Below are 16,908 nucleotides of genomic sequence, written 5' to 3' on the forward strand. Positions count from 1 at the left end.
GTTCCTCTAACAACATAAAAAATCAAATAACAACAATCACGAAAAACACACTTTTGTTAGCTTATCTGAACGCTTGCTCGAAACATGGGGCAAGTTTCAGTATTTCCTTCAATTAAAAATCAAATCGTTGTAATTGCTGAGCACGTGGTAGGCTGACACGCGGCAGCTCGTCGTAGTGCGTACGACAGTCGTACGATCGGCACGTTCGAAATTGGCCTTCACCGTCTCATAGTAACGACCGTCGCTGCAAGGAGTGTTGAAAACGAATGTGATTAGTTCTGGTTCATAACAGGTCGAAAAAAGATACTTCACGACTACTTACTTGAGAACGAGGCAGCGTAGCTTTAGACATTTGACACGCAAAAGATCGATCGCTTTCTGGCTCTTGTCCGAGAACCGCAGATTTTCCGGATCCCAGCGTAGTTCCAGTCGCTCCAGCTTCGTACAGTGCGATCCAATCGTATCCATTAGCTGATCAACGTGGATGTTACCGCTCAGACGTTCCGTGGTACCCATCACAATGATGCGAATGTTTGTCAGGATCGGTAGGATCGTCATCCACAGCTGATCGGTAATGTGAGTCATCCCAGACAAGACGCACGCTTGCAGCTGCGCTCCGTAGCGCGTGATGAAGCGAGCCAACGCCTCGTCAGAGATGTTATCGGATGAGTCGAGATCGAGTGCGATCAAAGTTTTCGGGTTACCGCCCTCCATCCATGCCTTAAGGACAGAATCGTTGAACCCATTGATCTGGCCAGCGCTCAGGAAACGGAGCGTTGGAATTCTCGTCAGCACATCGATCAGGCACTCGGAGGAAAGATCGGTGCCCGAGATATCTAACTCTTGCACGGAACACTTGTCCCATTCCGCCTGCATTACATACTCCGACTTCAGGCTCGTACCGTTCATCAGCAGACACTTCAACTGCTTCGATCTGGCCAGCAGCGCCTTCAGCGTGGAACCGGTGACCTTGTTGCAGTAGTTGACGGCCAGACACTCGAGCTGGATACAGTTGGAGCTGAACGCATCGATGTGAGAGTCGTCGATAAAGTTGATTCCGTACAGGTTGATAACGCGCAGGTTCGGTGTGGCGGACTTCAGCTTATGCACGTTGATGACCTCGTAGATTTCCTCCTCTTCCTCTTCACACTTTTCATACGTGCCGATCAAATGCAGCACCTCGAGCCCGTTGATAAAGTTGTAGATTTTACGCATAAAACCTTCCATGAAGATAACTTCCGACAGACAGATGCACATGTACCGAAGCTTGGCCGGGAAGGCTTGCATTTCGCTAAAATCATGCAACTGCATGGCTAGAAGATAGACAATAGATTTGTTATGGTGTTTTATACTTCCTTAGCCGACAGTTGGTCTCACCAGTCGAAAAGTCCAGCAGCATGTGGGTAAGGTTCGGACACTTGGACGACAGTTCGTGCAGCACGGTGTGGGTGATCAGTTCGATGGGCAGTTCAATGTAACGCAATGATGGACCAAAGCGGACAGAAATCAGCGACAGCAGCGACTCCAGCGAGCCAACGTGCAGCCCTGACACTTCCGGTCGCAGCGAAACGTTCTTCCACAGCTGCGTGTTGTAGGCGATCGTGCGCCAACGGCGGCATACCATCGCCATACGACATATCTCCAAGTGGCTTAGGTAGGAAAAGATGTGCAGGATCACCTTATCCGGAAGTTTCTCGATGGACTGCGGGATGACACAGAGAACGGTTTAAGAAACACAGAAAACAAATTCTCGTTCAAATAACGGTAAAGCACGGAACAAAAGAAAGCAGTACGAGATGCATGAAAATAATTATGCCAGCCACACCGTATTAGCAAACGGGCTTTTGCCATCCTCGGTGAAGTAGAGTTGTGAAGCTTCCAGGGCCACTTGGTTCCAGACATCGCTCGATAGATCCATTATCCTGCACGCTCGTTACTGGCTCACCGGGTGGGAGAACGAAAATCACGGAAAAATATGCTTCCAAACGATGAAATGCAGCAAGATGCCCGTCTGAGTTTTCCGAAAGGTGGTGAAAATTTTGACATCCGTAACTACTATACGATCTTTTGTTCATTCGTGTGCGTACGATCAGCATCCTGGGTGAGTGGAATAATTATCCTGTCTCGTTTTTAATGTATGTTTCACGATGCAAAGAAAGAGAGACGCACAGATATATGGTTTGTGAAGCATTCTTTGGGGCCAAAGATGTGTTTTCATAAATGTACTGAAAGTTTGTCAAACCTTCGTGCACGTGTATGCGTAGAGGATGCTAAATTTAAACCACGCGCAGCTAGCAGTTTAACCCCAGCGATAGGCAGAGAGACTTGCTCATGCGCCTTATGTCGGGATGATTGAGACAGTTCAGCTCTGGATTGAGGATCAGTATCACGAGAGTTTCGGCAGCAGACATCTGTATGTTATGTTACATTTACCGAATGTTAGAGAAGGTTATACGAAACGTTATCCGCGGCATCTACGGACTCGGTTAATCACGTCTGGTCCACGAGACTGATACTAACCGTGCCGGAAGATGAACCGAAAAAAAGCTGCAGAGAAAGGATACAAGCATTAAAGTTAAGCATTGAAATCAGTTCATGTTGCTCGTAAGGAAATTTGACTGATGGACAAGGAAGTTGTGTGCAACCTGTAACTTACCATGCGGCTCCTGCGGAAACTACCGCTCGAAAAACTGTCACTATGAACTAGCGACGAAGAAAAATCGATCGCATTCCATGCATCCATTGCTCGCACAATGAAGTGTTAGCCAAATTTAGAGAGTCGAATTCCGAACCGTCTAAAGTAAAAATTTAAATTGATGTTTGTTTAACATTTCATACGATCAGAATGTAGTTTAAACAGGACAGCACATTCTTCAGATTCTCTCCAGTTGTTAACATTTTTAAACGACTCTAATGTAGGTGTATTAAAAAATATTATTAATGTCTGAATAGAAATCTAAAATCCGATTGATCGTGCATGATTTGATGTGAAGAAAATTGGACCAATTGCACTACTATCATGTTCTTCCTTACACATTCGTACTTTACAATTGCTTTCCTTCACATTCGCGTGAATTGTTCACATTCCTTCCGTTGTTCTTTTTGGATATCACCACATAAAACGTGTTCAGCTCGTGATTCACAGGAATTTCTACTCTTCACTATATTTAATGTACACTCGTCATTGAAACGTACTTTTTGAGGCAGAAATGCTTTCCACTGGTTTGTTTACCGGCGTGCACGATGAGTAATAATGACGAAATGATTTACGATCCACCGTAAAGGACCGTGACACTGCAACCGGCACGCCGTATATATCGACGATCAGAAATTAACGGTGAGAAATATCCGATCTGGCATGCCGCACACTCTCGGCACGTTACTACGAGCTATAATGCTATCGTACTAAGCGATTTGATTGCATGACCCTTCGCCAACCGAACCGTGCCAATCGGGATGCGGAGTGTTCTCGGTTAAAAATTATAATTAAAAGTGAATCCACGCTTCGATGTACGACCGGCACAGAAAACAAATTTCACTGTGTGCGAAATGTGGCTTTTCGTGAAATGAAAGTGAAAAAATCGTTTGTTTGTTCACGCGATCGTTGAATACCTTTCTTACCACCATTTGGTAAACTGTATCAACGAAAAATATTGTTTTACTTGTTATTTTTTCCTTAAAAGAGCAATCGGTGAATACAGCAAAAGGTACCAATATATGACTGGTCTAAAAATGTTCTCCTATTCATTATATTTTTACTGTATAAAAATTATTCTTGAGTAATTTTCGACCCATATTTCTACGCAGTTTCACAAGCCGGTGATCGTAAATTCTTTTGAAAAACTCACATGCATAAAAATGAGAATAACACGATTTTAAAATTAAATTATCCTAGCTTCACCAGTAACAATAATTGTACAGTGTGCAAATCGATCGTTTGCGATGTGATCGCATATCTTGAAACGCACGAAAAACACAGCACGATTTTCCCGACCCATGTTTATTTATCTGACACATTTTCTTCTTCCGTCTAGTGAATCTGTACGCTCTACGGTCGGTGCTTCTCGCTGTCGTAGACAAGTGAGCAAACGGAAGGAAAAAATGATGTGTCATTAAAATCATTTCTCTTTACGATGATCAAATATCGTTCTACATGGGGGTTCACGACAGTTACTGGTGCCAACAGTCGCAGTATCGATGATGAAGGACTTAGCACGTTGGTTTTTCGTCAACATTTTTAATGGGTCGTGTTCAGTTTCACTCGGGAATCCCCGATGGGCGTTGCAATTTTTTGAATATTTTTTTCTTTATAGCCACACTGCACTGTCAAAGAACGTCAATCACTTCTGGTATACTTAACTCAAATTACACTAAAAATAGGATATGCTTTCCGCGATCGGATAGTTTTTCTTTTGGCAATGAATTGTGACCTTTCATACGAGACTCGAGCGTACCTGGGATGGTCGTTTCCTAAACGTAACCGGAAAAAGCAAATCCATAGTGCTGCTGTCTACGTGCGAATAGGTATTGTGTCACCACTCTGCCTCTTAGTCAAAGACTAAATTGACTGCCACTCAAATGGAGCGAGAAGCCAATACAACGGAGATTTAATTTAGGCTTCGGTAAAAAGTCTCTCTTGATCGGTAACTGAGGACGCATTCACAGTGATCGGTGACAATAGCGTAATCAAAATACGATCAACGATCTCGGAGCTCGTGCAATGTTGGATTTTTTATTTCATGACATGTGCATTGATGGTGCGTATGCATGGAGGCGCCTGGTGCTTCTTGTCGATGATCGGTGGTACCGAATACTTCTATTCACAGTAGTGCTAATTTCATTTTCAGAACAAACGCGATTATTATTCACACAAAATTAAAACAAAGCTAGCTGCCATAAAATATTCTAATATATTGAATACATTAGACGTGAGTTTTATAAAATATTTATACACAGCACGGCTTAACAAGCATCTCAGAAGGACTATTTGAAAAACTCATGAAATCATATTAAACTTACAAACAGCGCGTATATTTCATTTGCAAACACATTTTTAAAAGTACTTGAAGTGTAAAACAGTACCACTGTGACTAACTTGAAAACTGGTGATTGAAACAGCCCTTTCGACTGGTGCAGGTTGTCTGTTAGCCATAAGTAAATATTCTCACTGCTCAAAAGAAACTGAACAAACTGTGCGAAAGAATCTGAAGGTAACCTGTTGGGAGCTGTACTTACACAGTTGGAAACGAAAATCACTCGATGAGTATCTTCGTCAACATCCATATTTGTTCCCAGCAACAAATTGGCAATACTTTGTCGTTGTTTGAAAGTACTCATTTTGAGCAATTCTGTTTCGTAACAATCGATCCAATTGACCTGAGTTCACAAAGATCTCACTGCACGGTCACGCGGTCTGCCCGGACCAGAATTCCGCAGAGAACTACCTGAACCAAATCATGCACGGTTGGTAATGCCTGAAACCGATCGACGGTCTACGCTTTACCAAATGTCGGGGTACTTTTTGTTCATCATCGGCATGAAAAAAAACGATGACAAATATCTAACACAAGCAGAATCGATCCTGACTGTGGTATGCATTGCAGACTACAGTTTTATAAGCAAATTATATTTATAATTATCAAATGCATCTCCATTTTCATTCGACAGTGCGGTGGCCAGAGCTCTGTGGTTTTGGCATGGCTTTTCATTGCCAAGGTGTCTTGTTTTCCCTTATGACATGACACTTGCCAACTGCAGTATTGAACCAATGAGTAATACTATACTCGAGGACATTTGAATATATAAAAATCATTGTTAACGATCCACACAACGTGCACGTAGAGCGGTTATTTTAAAAAACGCGAATATGAGATGCAATTTATTTAACTATCGATTCTATGATTGAAGATTGACTTTCAAATGTTTCATTAATTAAAACAATGCAAGATTGATACCTGATACAAAAAAGTGTAGTGGTTTCTTATTTATTTGAAAATGCAATCCAACTTACCATATTTGAATTGAACATGTGGAGACTTTCATGCGTAGATCGTTACGTGAAACGGTTACAGAGGCGTTACGTCTTCACCGATGGTAAATGTCAGAAGAGTAAACAAATTGTTCAGAAATAAACAAACCAGTGATCGGTTTGTCGGATTTACTATAAGTTTGATTCCGAAAGTCTTAATTTACTCATCTTTTAGAAAAGAGAATATTTTCGATGGCAATTAACGATCCAACTGTACGGCCGGATCCTTTCGAAGGTATGAGCATAGCACCAACCAACTTTTTAATGGACGTCGAAGGCCGCAGTGCATGTCCGGTTTGTGGGAAGTCTCGAAAGTTTTTCTGCTACACCTGCTATGTTCCAGTTGCAGAAATTCAGTCTAGCGTACCGCGTATTCAATTACCAGTTAAAGTAGACGTTATAAAGCATAAAAATGAAATCGATGGAAAAAGCACGGCTGTCCATGCGGCTATATTAGCACCGGATGATGTCAAGATCTACACCTACCCCGAGATACCGGACTACCGTGAAGAGGAAGGTGTAGTTTTGATTTTCCCCACACCGTCGGCATTGACGGTCGCAAGCTTGTTTAGTGGAGAAACATATCAGATGAAGGAAAACTATGGCCTTCCCAAAGGATACCATATGGGCACGCTACTGCGGTTTCGATTGAACGATATCGTCGACGCACACGTTCAACAAGAGCACCAACCTCAGCAACAGCAGGAGCAAGAAGATATCCCGGAGTTTTTACCACCTAGGGACGATAGTTTCCCTATAAAGAAAGCCATTTTCATCGACAGTACGTGGAGTCAATGCAGAGGAATCTACAAAGATGAACGGCTTCATAGCTTAAGAACGGTGGTTATTCAGAATCGAATATCCCAATTCTGGCGGCATCAACGCAATAGTCCGAGATGGTTTTTGGCCACAGTAGAAGCAATTCATCAATTCCTTATGGAAGTTCATATTGCCGCGTGGGGTCTCGATAGTCGTTATCGAGGATTGGATCACATTCACCTCAACATGGATCAAATTCAGAAGAGTCGTATCTTTCTACCGGATGAGAAATGTGGAAATGGGGTGAGGCCATACAATGGCCAGTACGATAACATACTGTTCTTTTTCCGTCATATGTACAACCTGATTCACAAACATTATGACCATGAGACATTAAAGGCGTACAAACGACCACTTTACTAACAGTGCGTAACATCAGATACACACGGTTGTTGGTTGTTGTTCACAAATCAAATCCTTGATGGTTTTATTTACCATTTAAACAAATACCGTATCCGAAACACTAATTCTTCTTTTTCTTTTTCGTGTCATCTGAAGAAGAAGCTTGTGCGGGTTGTGATTCAGGACGTGGCTTTTGCCAGTTCAGAGGTTTCTTGCGATAGATGGGCCACGGTGGAATGGTTAGCTAGACAAACGAAACGATATAGTTAGAACATCTTCCAAACACCACAAAATAGGAAAAACATACAATAGATGCTAGTAGGACGCCAGCGATAAGAATGTAAACGGTTTGCGAAAACTGCTGGATGATGTAGCCCCACACGAGACCGACCCCTCCAAACAGTGTGATGATGATACGGGACAGCTTTTCGGCCCGTCCTTGGCCTTCAAAGTCCTGAAAAAACAAAACCGTTGCACTGGAAGCTGAAAAACTGATGAGCTCTTCTTTATTTACCATGTGGGTTGCAATATTGAACATTTCGGGAGATTACAAATATGCTCGGAGCCGGGATACTGATGTGCCAAGTGTACACAACAAACACGTCAGAAGAGCTGATGTTTAACAAGGTGGTGTCTTTACATCGCCTGTCACTCGGCGATGAGCAACTTGACAATCGCTGGTTTCGATTCGTGGAAATCAAAAATAAGTTGGAAATTCGCAAAAATTGGAATTTTAAATCTATTGACGGATTATTACGCATAAATTCGTTCAATGGGAAAACATGGCAAACCAAAGTTGGCAGCAAATTTAATACACTTTTCACGTACCAAAAACTCGACCCACCAGAACTCTGTAAACGCATTTGACGGCCGCAACAAGGACATTGTGGTGATTCATAAATGTCATTCAGTCAATGCAAAACATGTTTTTTTACCACCGACAAATTCGCAATCTGATCAGTCGAGGAAATCTGCCGGAACGGTTGCATCGGTGCGAAATATCGCTGCTTGTGTGTTACCATTTTTTGTTGCACTTTTCCTGCCTAATTTGATTGTTTTACGTTTTGTAACCGCATTCTTTCTGTGCCATTTCACGTGTGTTTTTGCATGCAATATTTGGTGCCGTGAAAGATTTCTGTTTTGTTTGGAGTATCATCCTCGTGAAGATATAAATCGCAGTCGGTGGGAGTAAAAAAAAACCATGTCAAAACCGAACGTTCTAGTCCTTGGAGGTAATTGCATGTAACGGAACGTGGTCTTGTGGAGAAAATCGCATTGCGCAACCATTCCACAAGCTGGCCCATAATTAAGTTAATGTCACATAATTGCCATCGAGATCAATATCCTGCATATCGCATTCGCAGGAATGTTCCCTTCCGGAGATACGTTTTATTGTACTGAAGCCGGTTCTGAAGAAGGACAGCGATTATTGCGGTTCAATGCTACCGCCGTAAACGAAGATTAATGCTTTGTCTTTGATGTTATTTTGTTCGCGATGGACGAAGAAGATCTGATTCCCTCTTTTCTTTTGCTAGGTTGTGGTTTCATTGGCCGGCATCTGGTGGACTATCTGGTCACGAATGATCTGGCCCGGCGCATTAAGGTGGTGGACAAAACTCCACCGCTCATGGCATGGCTCAATCCCAAGCACTCGGCTGCATTCGCGGACACCCGTGTGGAGTTTGCCAGTGCAAATTTAATCAATTCGGCGTCATGTCAAAATGCCTTTCGTACGGACGATAATGGCGAGTGCGGCGGTTGGGATTATGTGATCAACTGCGCGGCGGAGACGAAGCCCGGACAGACAGATCCCGTGTATCAGGAGGGGATTCTAAAGCTGAGCATCAACTGTGCAACGGAGGCTGTGAAGCATAGGGCCAAGCGGTACGTCGAGCTGAGCACCGGTAGCATGTGCTCCGACGAAAAGATTCCACAAAAAGAAGACTGCCCGGTGGAACCGTGGACGATGGTGGGAAAGTATAAGGCGAAAGTGGAACAGGAGCTTGCCGGCATGAACGAATTGCCGTACACAATCTTAAGGATTCCGATTTGCTACGGCGTTGGAGATAGGAAAGGACTGAGTATGTCGGAATAATCCGTAGTCGCACTGATAAGAGAAGTCCGTTTGCAAGAAATGCACAATTCTGTTTTTTGTTTTAGCACCACGCATAATTATTGCGGGCATCTACAAGCACCTCGGAGAAACGATGAAACTGCTCTGGACCGGATCGATGAAGATGAGCCTGGTACATGTGGACGATGTGTGTGGCAGCATTTGGGAGCTTCTGCAAACCGATCGAACCATTCACGAGACGATCAATGTTTGCGATGATAGTGACGCTACGCAGGCCTTAATCAGCGAACTGCTGGTCGACATGTTCGGAATTAAGATTGACTACTGGGGCGTGACGATGTCCAACATGACGAAGCTCGATATGGCCGGTGCAATTGAAGAGATCAACGATCGGCACCTTGGCCCGTGGGCCGAACTGTGCCAGCGGGACGGCGTGCTCAATACGCCGCTGACGCCGTACATGGACCAGGAGCTGCTGCTCCACAAGCATCTGCATTTGAGCAACGAAAAACTTAAATCCTACGGATACCAATTGCGGCGCCCTCACCTTACTCGAGAGTCGTTAGAAGAAATAGTTCGAGATTTCATTGCGATGAACCACTTCCCGAGAACGTTGCTAGACTGAACATTTTAATTCGTAAAAAAGACACGCCATTCGAACAGAATGGTTGACGTACGTTTAAAAGAAACTGATATTGACTTATCGCCGATCTTACTAAATTACGACTATGAGCACGATCTCGGAACAAACTTTCTCGCCTTAAGCAGTGCAGCAGTATGTTGAGAGTATATTAGACGAATCATAAGACAAGTTCATTTAATGTTACATTTCTTAAGATGCAGGATATTGGGAGCATTAATGTGAAAAACGGCAAACAAAACACTTTAGACTTTATAACGAATGGTGCGGCACGAAACCTATAACTTAACGCATAGCGTTGCAAATGCTCCGATAAGGAGAGTAAGAGTGATGATATTCTAGCACTATAGATAAGATAGTGAATGTATACAAACTATGCCGAGACGAAAGTGGGAACCGGAGAGACTAGTATTTTTAGTCTTAAAACACGAACACAGAACGTCACTTCTTCCCGTTTTGTATATGTATTTCAATCTTGAAGAGCGTGAATACATTTCGGAACGCCATTCCAATTTGGGTGATTATTACCGGCAAGCAAGAAGCTGCGGACAAAAAAAAAATTAGATAATTAAAGAAATCGTATTCTAAAGTCAATTGTACTGGAGATTGTTTAAAAAATCATGTGCCTCCAAAAAGCGGAAACAAAGATTCTAGTATTTTCCCTCCCAAGGATGTAATAAAATAATGTTTTGCTGAAACAAGAACCCAACTGTGTGATTGGGTTTGACTAAAATAAACTTTCGGAAAACATGTTACCCCCTGTTAACTCTTACCTTTCCGATACACGCGAATATTCAGTGAGTTTCATAGATAGAATTTATCTTTATTCATGCTGAATAGTAGGTTATGTGTTTCCATTCGCTCCACTTTTCAAGCGTTGTTGTTTCGAAATATTAATATTAGAGTGTGTTAATCTTCAAAAATAGCAACGACGCAAATAGTTCCAAATTCTTGACACACCTCGACCGAAAAAGTAACGCGAGTAAGTTAATTGTTTAACACAAATTTTGCACTGTGCGCGAGATTCAGATCAACTTCACTGGGGTCAGGCCTTCCTTTACTACCGTGTAGCTTGTTCGCAGTTTAGATTTTAGCTTCGAAATTGGTTAGTTTTGTAAAATCCGAACAACTTTTCCGCTCCATTGCGATCATATTCAGCAAGTGGTAAATCCCTTTTTTGTTTTCATACTGTTTGCTCGCTGTTCTTTCGGCAACAGGTCTCAGAATTGTGGTTGATCCGTGTTTTAATTCGTTCTTTATTTTGTTTTTTATCCCTTTCATCATTTTAAGTATATTTATGCCTAACCTAAGAAACAGTGCAAGGGGAAGGAACAAACTATGGTTTCGTTATGCCAAACGTCGAGAGTTTGTATAGTTTTTTTAGGGGGTTTCGCTTGTGATCGGATGGGCGAACATGTACAAGATTTTGTTGGTTGAAATATAAATCATTTCTGATTAACTGGTTGCTTCATTAATTGTAAGTACTGGTCTTCAGATACGCAATGCTGAACTGGATGTTGCTGGTGTATAAAGTTTTGGTTTCCTGCTATATAAGATATTTTTCTTGCAATGTTCAATGTCATAAACGATTCTTTAGTAAGTTGGGTCGACGGATGACTGCAATCGAAATCTCTGTGTGTGCATTCAGTTACGTTTTGTATGCCCCAGTTCCATGAGGTAATTAGAAGTAGAATCACTCATATTACTAGCTGATAAATTCATGGAGTGATGTCCTTGGTGCCGTATAAGTTTCATAATTTTTCAAAAGAATGGTCGATCAACATCCGGTTTTTTGTTGTATGTATGAATAGTGTATTTTTTCGCATTATGTTTATTTGTAAGATTGCACGCTTTTCATTCTCACCCTGACCCTGGATGATGTGGATGGTAAAATGATTTAAGCCGACCAGCCTTTAAAGTTAGATGTGTGTCGCGTTCCGTTCAGGTTCTAGATTTCAACATACCTTTCTCTTATGGATTTCTAGATTGGACTGGAGACATTGAAAGTAATAATTTCGAAAAAACGGACATTAAAAGCAACGCATTTGATTCGCTTCAATGCGGCCGGAGATGCTCTCCTGATAGGGTTGGTTGAAGGCTAGCTTGAAGATCTTCTACGGTTTGATTTCATCCCACGGAATTAATCGTAATCATTCATGGTACACCACACCATTCATTTTTGTTATTACTTAACTACATTTTGCTATACGTAAGTGTAATGATTTAAACGAAAAACAAAATGATATAACGTAATGGAGTATGCCTAGACTCCATCGTCTCTTATTCTGCTTCATAAAATCCTTGCTAACGGAGTGTGTCACAGAACAACGCAGAGACATCAACAATATGTAAATAGGGTAAAGCGTTCGCTTCTTTTCTTAAACATTTACGTACGAACAAAACAACACATAATCGTAGGAAAAGGACACAAGTTAAAAAAAACACACACACTCAGAAATTCACTGCACTTGGTGCACCCGGCAGCGCATGGGAACACCTTATCGGGTCTCGGCTTAATCACGGCTTCCGCGCTATGGGTATAGTTGAGATGTGTGTTTGTGGATGGAAAGGTGGTAAGAGGTGTAGAAAATACCCTTTAGCAAAACCCGCCCGCGCACAACTTCGGTCGTCCGTTTCGCGAGACGACGACGATCGACTAGAGGGTTGGGGGTGGTGGGATGCATTAGGCATTAGCAACAGTAAAAACACGACAGCTTTCTCACGTGAAGAGGACGCAAAACTTTCCAGCAGGAAAGTTTCGAGAGGCGTTAGAGTAGTTTGTCGTCCTGATCCGGTTGGGGATCAACGGCGACCAAGTTAAATCTGCCCGGGGGTCGCTGGTGTAGATGGCAGCTTCAACGGGACACTCCCGTTTAAACGTCTACGACCATCTTTTTGTGAATATCGGTGTTACCCACGACCGAGCAGAACTCGTCGAATGAAATCTTGCCATCCTCATCCTTGTCGGCGAACACGATCGTCTTGTCCACGATCTGCTGTAGCTGGGTGTCCTTAAGGTTGTTTCCGACCATCATTTTCAGCACCTAGAAGCATCAAACGGGGGTGGAAAATGCGGTTTAATGCGGTGGAAAATAATCTTGCTAGAGGAAAAAAAAAATCCCACACACAAGCACACAACATCACATGAATTCCCCCAATCTCGCCAATTCTCCCGCGGTCACAAAAGACATGCACGAATATTCAAGGTGGACCAGAACGAAAAATGATTATTTTTAGCACCAGATTCGAATCCTATCCGCGCCAAGCTTGTCGTATGAGCTACTACTTCGCACCGCCGCCACGTATCGGATGATCTTCGTCACGGCTATCTAACTTTTCACACCACTCACCTGAAACAGCTCCCCGTTCGAGATGTATCCATCATTGTCCATGTCGTATATTCGGAAGGCAAACTTGAGCTTCGACAGTTTGTCGCCCTTCACGCTGAACTGCGACACACCCTGGATAAACTCCTTGAAATCGACCTCCCCGTTGCCATCCGCATCGAAGATGTCGATCACGCGCTGCACCAACGGATTCTGCTGCAGCTCCGGCAGGGACATGAACTCGTCGATGCTCAGCGCACCGGAATTGTCGAGATCGAGCTTCTTGAAACGTTTGCCCAACCGGCGGATCTCGTCCGCATCAACTGGAAGAAACGAAAGGATCCGTTAGAAACCTGCACCTTGCGGCTCCGTCTTCACGCCCGGCTGCTCCGATCGCGTACACGTCCGAGAGGTAACCTGACCCATCACCGTAAGTTTTTTTTGTCTCTTTCCCTGGAGGTGGTGGTAGAAGTGTTGTTCAAAAACGCAGCCACTAACGCCGATGCTTTCCGGTCGCTGGATAAAAGACAACTGCGTTCGCAGATCCAGCTGAGCGGATGAGCAACTTAGCAGAGCTAGCTAAGCTGGGTCGGCCCCCATCCGTTCCCATGGCAGCGCGACTTTATTATTGACGGTCACATGCCGCCCGGCAGCGGATTGCCCACACGTATTTTGAAGAGTGACAAATATCAGACAGATGTAAATAACCGAGAAGAAAAGAAACAAAAACATAACGCAGATGCGAGCTGTGTGTATGTAGAGCATCCAAGCATGCGATCGGGAAACGCTGGCGCATTGGTTGCCGGTTGTACGAATTGGCAACGCATGACATGCTCTTCCCGCCCGGGTGTTGTGATGCATATAATCTTTTTAAACAGTCCCACCACTTGCAGCATGTCGAGCGCATCTTAGACGAATGTAAAAACATCAATGATGTTAAATCAATTCTAACAAAACAACATGGCCCAACATGTCCAGATGTGTGACAAAGAACCAGTTGGAAAAATGGATACAAGCTGGAACACATCATTGTACCTTCAACTAGCTCCAAGAGGGCTCAAAACAGTTCAGATACGATAGAGAGCATGAATCTGTTAACGTGGTACAATTCCGACGCTTCATTCATAGAACACGTCGGAAAATCGATAAAGCTAAAAAGAAAATACTCGTGGTCTCAAAGAAAAAATACTATGTTGCCGCTCTCTTCATCTCTCGCATGGCTCTCTTGCAGTTGCGTATTTCGTTTCGGAATACGAAATATTCGTCCTTCTCGACACATGCACAGAAGAAATTCGAATAAATATAGAGAATCATGTACACAAACGTATAGCTGCATTTGATGTACAGAGATTCATGGCTTACTATCATACGAAAAAAAAACTGGTTTCGCGAATCGTGTACTCGCAAGGGAAATCCGTATGCAGATACTTACAGTTCGAGCAGAGCTCCATCGGCAGCGATGTTTCATTTCCCTGCAAATATGAATAGCAAGTATTTGCATTAGCATGATTGTTGTAAAAAGATAAGTTTTCTCTTTCGTTTTACATGCAAAGCTCGCACGAAATGGTTTGCCTTAGCATGTGTTTAAGGGCGTGTATATCAACCCGTGGCTAGCGCAGAATTGCAAACATGGAGCTTCTTGCAAGATTGGCGCGCCCGGGGCCTGGACAAATGGCAAATATAATTTTCACCAATGCTGTACTGAAGATTACCATTGTCTAATGCACACCCCTGTCAATACTTTCGCTACGGATTACACGCCATTTTTTTTTTTTATTTCACTGCTCTGTATTGGGGGCGAATTTAATTGCGAACACCTTATCTCGACCCCGAGTTAACGCACCGCCAGTAAAAGGAAAGTACTTACCATTTTAAGATTTCTTGCTAGTGCACTTAGAGTAAACTTTAGGAAAATTGGCAGCCACTTAATGGGTCACCGCTCCGAGTGTAGTTTGGCAGGGTTTAACACCGTTCGGCTCGACGAATTACGCGGTTGAGGACACAAATCTGCAATAACAATTCAATCGCACTTCCTACGCTTGCACTGTGGTGAAGATTCTTCTACTATGTCTTCTATACGATGACAAACGCTACGAGAACGACGCAAAGATGGATTGCAAATCCGCACTTTTCTTCTTCGAGACGACTTTTTCTATAGCTACAGCTGTCACTTTCCGACACTTTTGAACGTTAGTACCAAGATCAATGGAAAAGAGGTCGAAGCATACCATGTAACGAGCCAAAAACCGTGGGAAAATTTCTGACGGTTGGTTGAAATTTTGTTTACCTTTAACGAGCAGCCAGGGCACCACTGCAAATTTGGTATGTTTCATTAACAGATGGGCAATTGAGGCGTTCGGAATATGTTCTGGCGCGGCCTGTCGTGAGGAAGACCACCACACTTAATTTCACCAATCATGGCGACCAACAGGATCCATATCTCGTGATTTCACACAGAAGAAAATCTTACTCTGATCCAAAATTTCCATTTACGTATTTCGTTTAAGAGATTTTAGTGAAAATCTCCCACATACTGCAAGTATGTTTGTAAACCTCTCTTTTTACTGATTTTGGTAGGTACAGAAACCTTGGTTGGTATTTTCAGCTGATATAACAAATTTGTTAATAACTTTGTACTCGCTAAACCGAATAGTTCATGTGACCCCTCAAATGAAAAGTCTTTTCACGATGCGCTGCTTTGTGTTTCAAAAGATCTGTCCGTCTTTTCTTGTTTTTGAGAAAAAAATCGAAATCGTACAAGCGCTTCTTTTTCGGGTCTTTTTTACCGCTCTTTTTTGACCGTATTTCGCCTGAATTTTGGGAGAGAATTCTTTTCGCTTCAAAAACGAGCGGCGAAAATGTAGAGCTAGTGGTGGGTAGTTCAAACTTGAACTTGTCAATAAATCAGCTCTCATAGCTCAGCGACTTTCATAAATTTAAAGTATTTGAGACGTTAGTTATATTGTAATAGCCTTAACAATTGACGCAAAGTATTCATGGGTTCATTACCTGTTACTGTGAAAAAGTGATATGAAAAATCGGCAAGTTGGATGTGCATGTTCCGCGCATCACAGAATGGGATTCGGATTCGGAGATCCTCAAAATGGATTTGAAACGAAAGATTTGAATCCTTGCAAGGATTTGTTTTCCCACCACTAGTTTCGCCACTTCTGAAAAAGTTCAAATTGATGTTTCCTGTTCGAATGGTCAGTTGGTACCACGTGTCCACACTGCAGTGAACGGTTGCCGTACGAATAAAATTCCTACAATTGGCATAGTAATAAGGATTATACTTTGGCAAGGATAAGGAAGATTGAAGAATAGATCGTTGAATAAAAATGTGTTTAAATTTTGAGCAACTTAGCCCCATCAATAGTACAAAATAAGAAAATGGCAATTTCTATTGTATTGTAATAACGAGTATGATATTGCCTCAAAGCAAACCTTCCTTCAACTTTTCGTTGGGTGAAATAAAGCCCTTTTCCTGTTTTTGGCGTACAATACAATTTCCCCATTAATAAATATTAATCGGCTTTCAGGTTTTGGTGTTTTCTGTTTGTTTTAACAAAAGCTTATTGTTTATTTAAAATTTAGCAAATGGAACAGGAAATAGCCTGAACTACGATTCCCCCTTAACGATGGGTGTTCTATCACTTTTTCAACCCAATTTCCTCCAGGA

General features: G+C 42.6%; 5 protein-coding genes across 7 annotated transcripts; 2 read left to right on the forward strand and 3 right to left on the reverse strand.

The window, feature by feature from the left end:
• Nucleotides 1–108: 108 nt before the first annotated feature.
• LOC131286774 (F-box/LRR-repeat protein 7) lies at nt 109–5,337 on the reverse strand. 2 transcript variants are annotated; one of them, XM_058315771.1, is made up of 4 exons: nt 5,236–5,337; nt 1,378–1,702; nt 323–1,313; nt 109–244 (listed from the first exon to the last, which is right to left on the reverse strand). In XM_058315771.1, exons 1-4 carry the CDS (start codon nt 5,335–5,337, stop codon nt 109–111), a joined length of 1,554 nt encoding a protein of 517 aa, XP_058171754.1. The 2 variants fall into 2 exon arrangements, with proteins under 2 accessions (XP_058171754.1, XP_058171755.1); XM_058315772.1 differs by lacking the exon at nt 5,236–5,337 and adding an exon at nt 1,826–1,918.
• Nucleotides 5,338–6,135: 798 nt separating this feature from the next.
• On the forward strand, nt 6,136–7,256 carry LOC131286595 (tRNA-uridine aminocarboxypropyltransferase 1). The gene has a single exon (XM_058315572.1). It carries the CDS (start codon nt 6,221–6,223, stop codon nt 7,208–7,210), a length of 990 nt encoding a protein of 329 aa, XP_058171555.1. The 5' UTR covers nt 6,136–6,220; the 3' UTR covers nt 7,211–7,256.
• On the reverse strand, nt 7,244–7,791 carry LOC131286596 (signal peptidase complex subunit 1). Its single transcript, XM_058315573.1, has 3 exons — nt 7,704–7,791; nt 7,497–7,643; nt 7,244–7,433 (listed from the first exon to the last, which is right to left on the reverse strand). The coding sequence occupies exons 1-3, from the start codon at nt 7,725–7,727 to the stop codon at nt 7,311–7,313; spliced, it is 294 nt and encodes a 97-aa protein (XP_058171556.1). The 5' UTR covers nt 7,728–7,791; the 3' UTR covers nt 7,244–7,310.
• Nucleotides 7,792–8,148: 357 nt separating this feature from the next.
• LOC131286463 (uncharacterized) lies at nt 8,149–10,538 on the forward strand. Of its 2 annotated transcripts, XM_058315418.1 has the most exons (3): nt 8,149–8,421; nt 8,725–9,270; nt 9,350–10,538. In XM_058315418.1, exons 1-3 carry the CDS (start codon nt 8,391–8,393, stop codon nt 9,886–9,888), a joined length of 1,116 nt encoding a protein of 371 aa, XP_058171401.1. In that variant the 5' UTR covers nt 8,149–8,390; the 3' UTR covers nt 9,889–10,538. The 2 variants fall into 2 exon arrangements, with proteins under 2 accessions (XP_058171401.1, XP_058171400.1); XM_058315417.1 differs by lacking the exon at nt 8,149–8,421 and having other exon boundaries at nt 8,670–9,270.
• Nucleotides 10,539–12,176: 1,638 nt separating this feature from the next.
• LOC131289744 (calcineurin subunit B type 2) lies at nt 12,177–15,288 on the reverse strand. Its single transcript, XM_058319052.1, has 4 exons — nt 15,097–15,288; nt 14,662–14,701; nt 13,254–13,552; nt 12,177–12,947 (listed from the first exon to the last, which is right to left on the reverse strand). The coding sequence occupies exons 1-4, from the start codon at nt 15,097–15,099 to the stop codon at nt 12,777–12,779; spliced, it is 513 nt and encodes a 170-aa protein (XP_058175035.1). The 5' UTR covers nt 15,100–15,288; the 3' UTR covers nt 12,177–12,776.
• Nucleotides 15,289–16,908: the final 1,620 nt, after the last annotated feature.

This window comes from Anopheles ziemanni, chromosome 3 (genome assembly GCF_943734765.1).
Source record: "Anopheles ziemanni chromosome 3, idAnoZiCoDA_A2_x.2, whole genome shotgun sequence".
Classification (NCBI taxonomy): Eukaryota; Metazoa; Arthropoda; class Insecta; order Diptera; family Culicidae; genus Anopheles; species Anopheles ziemanni.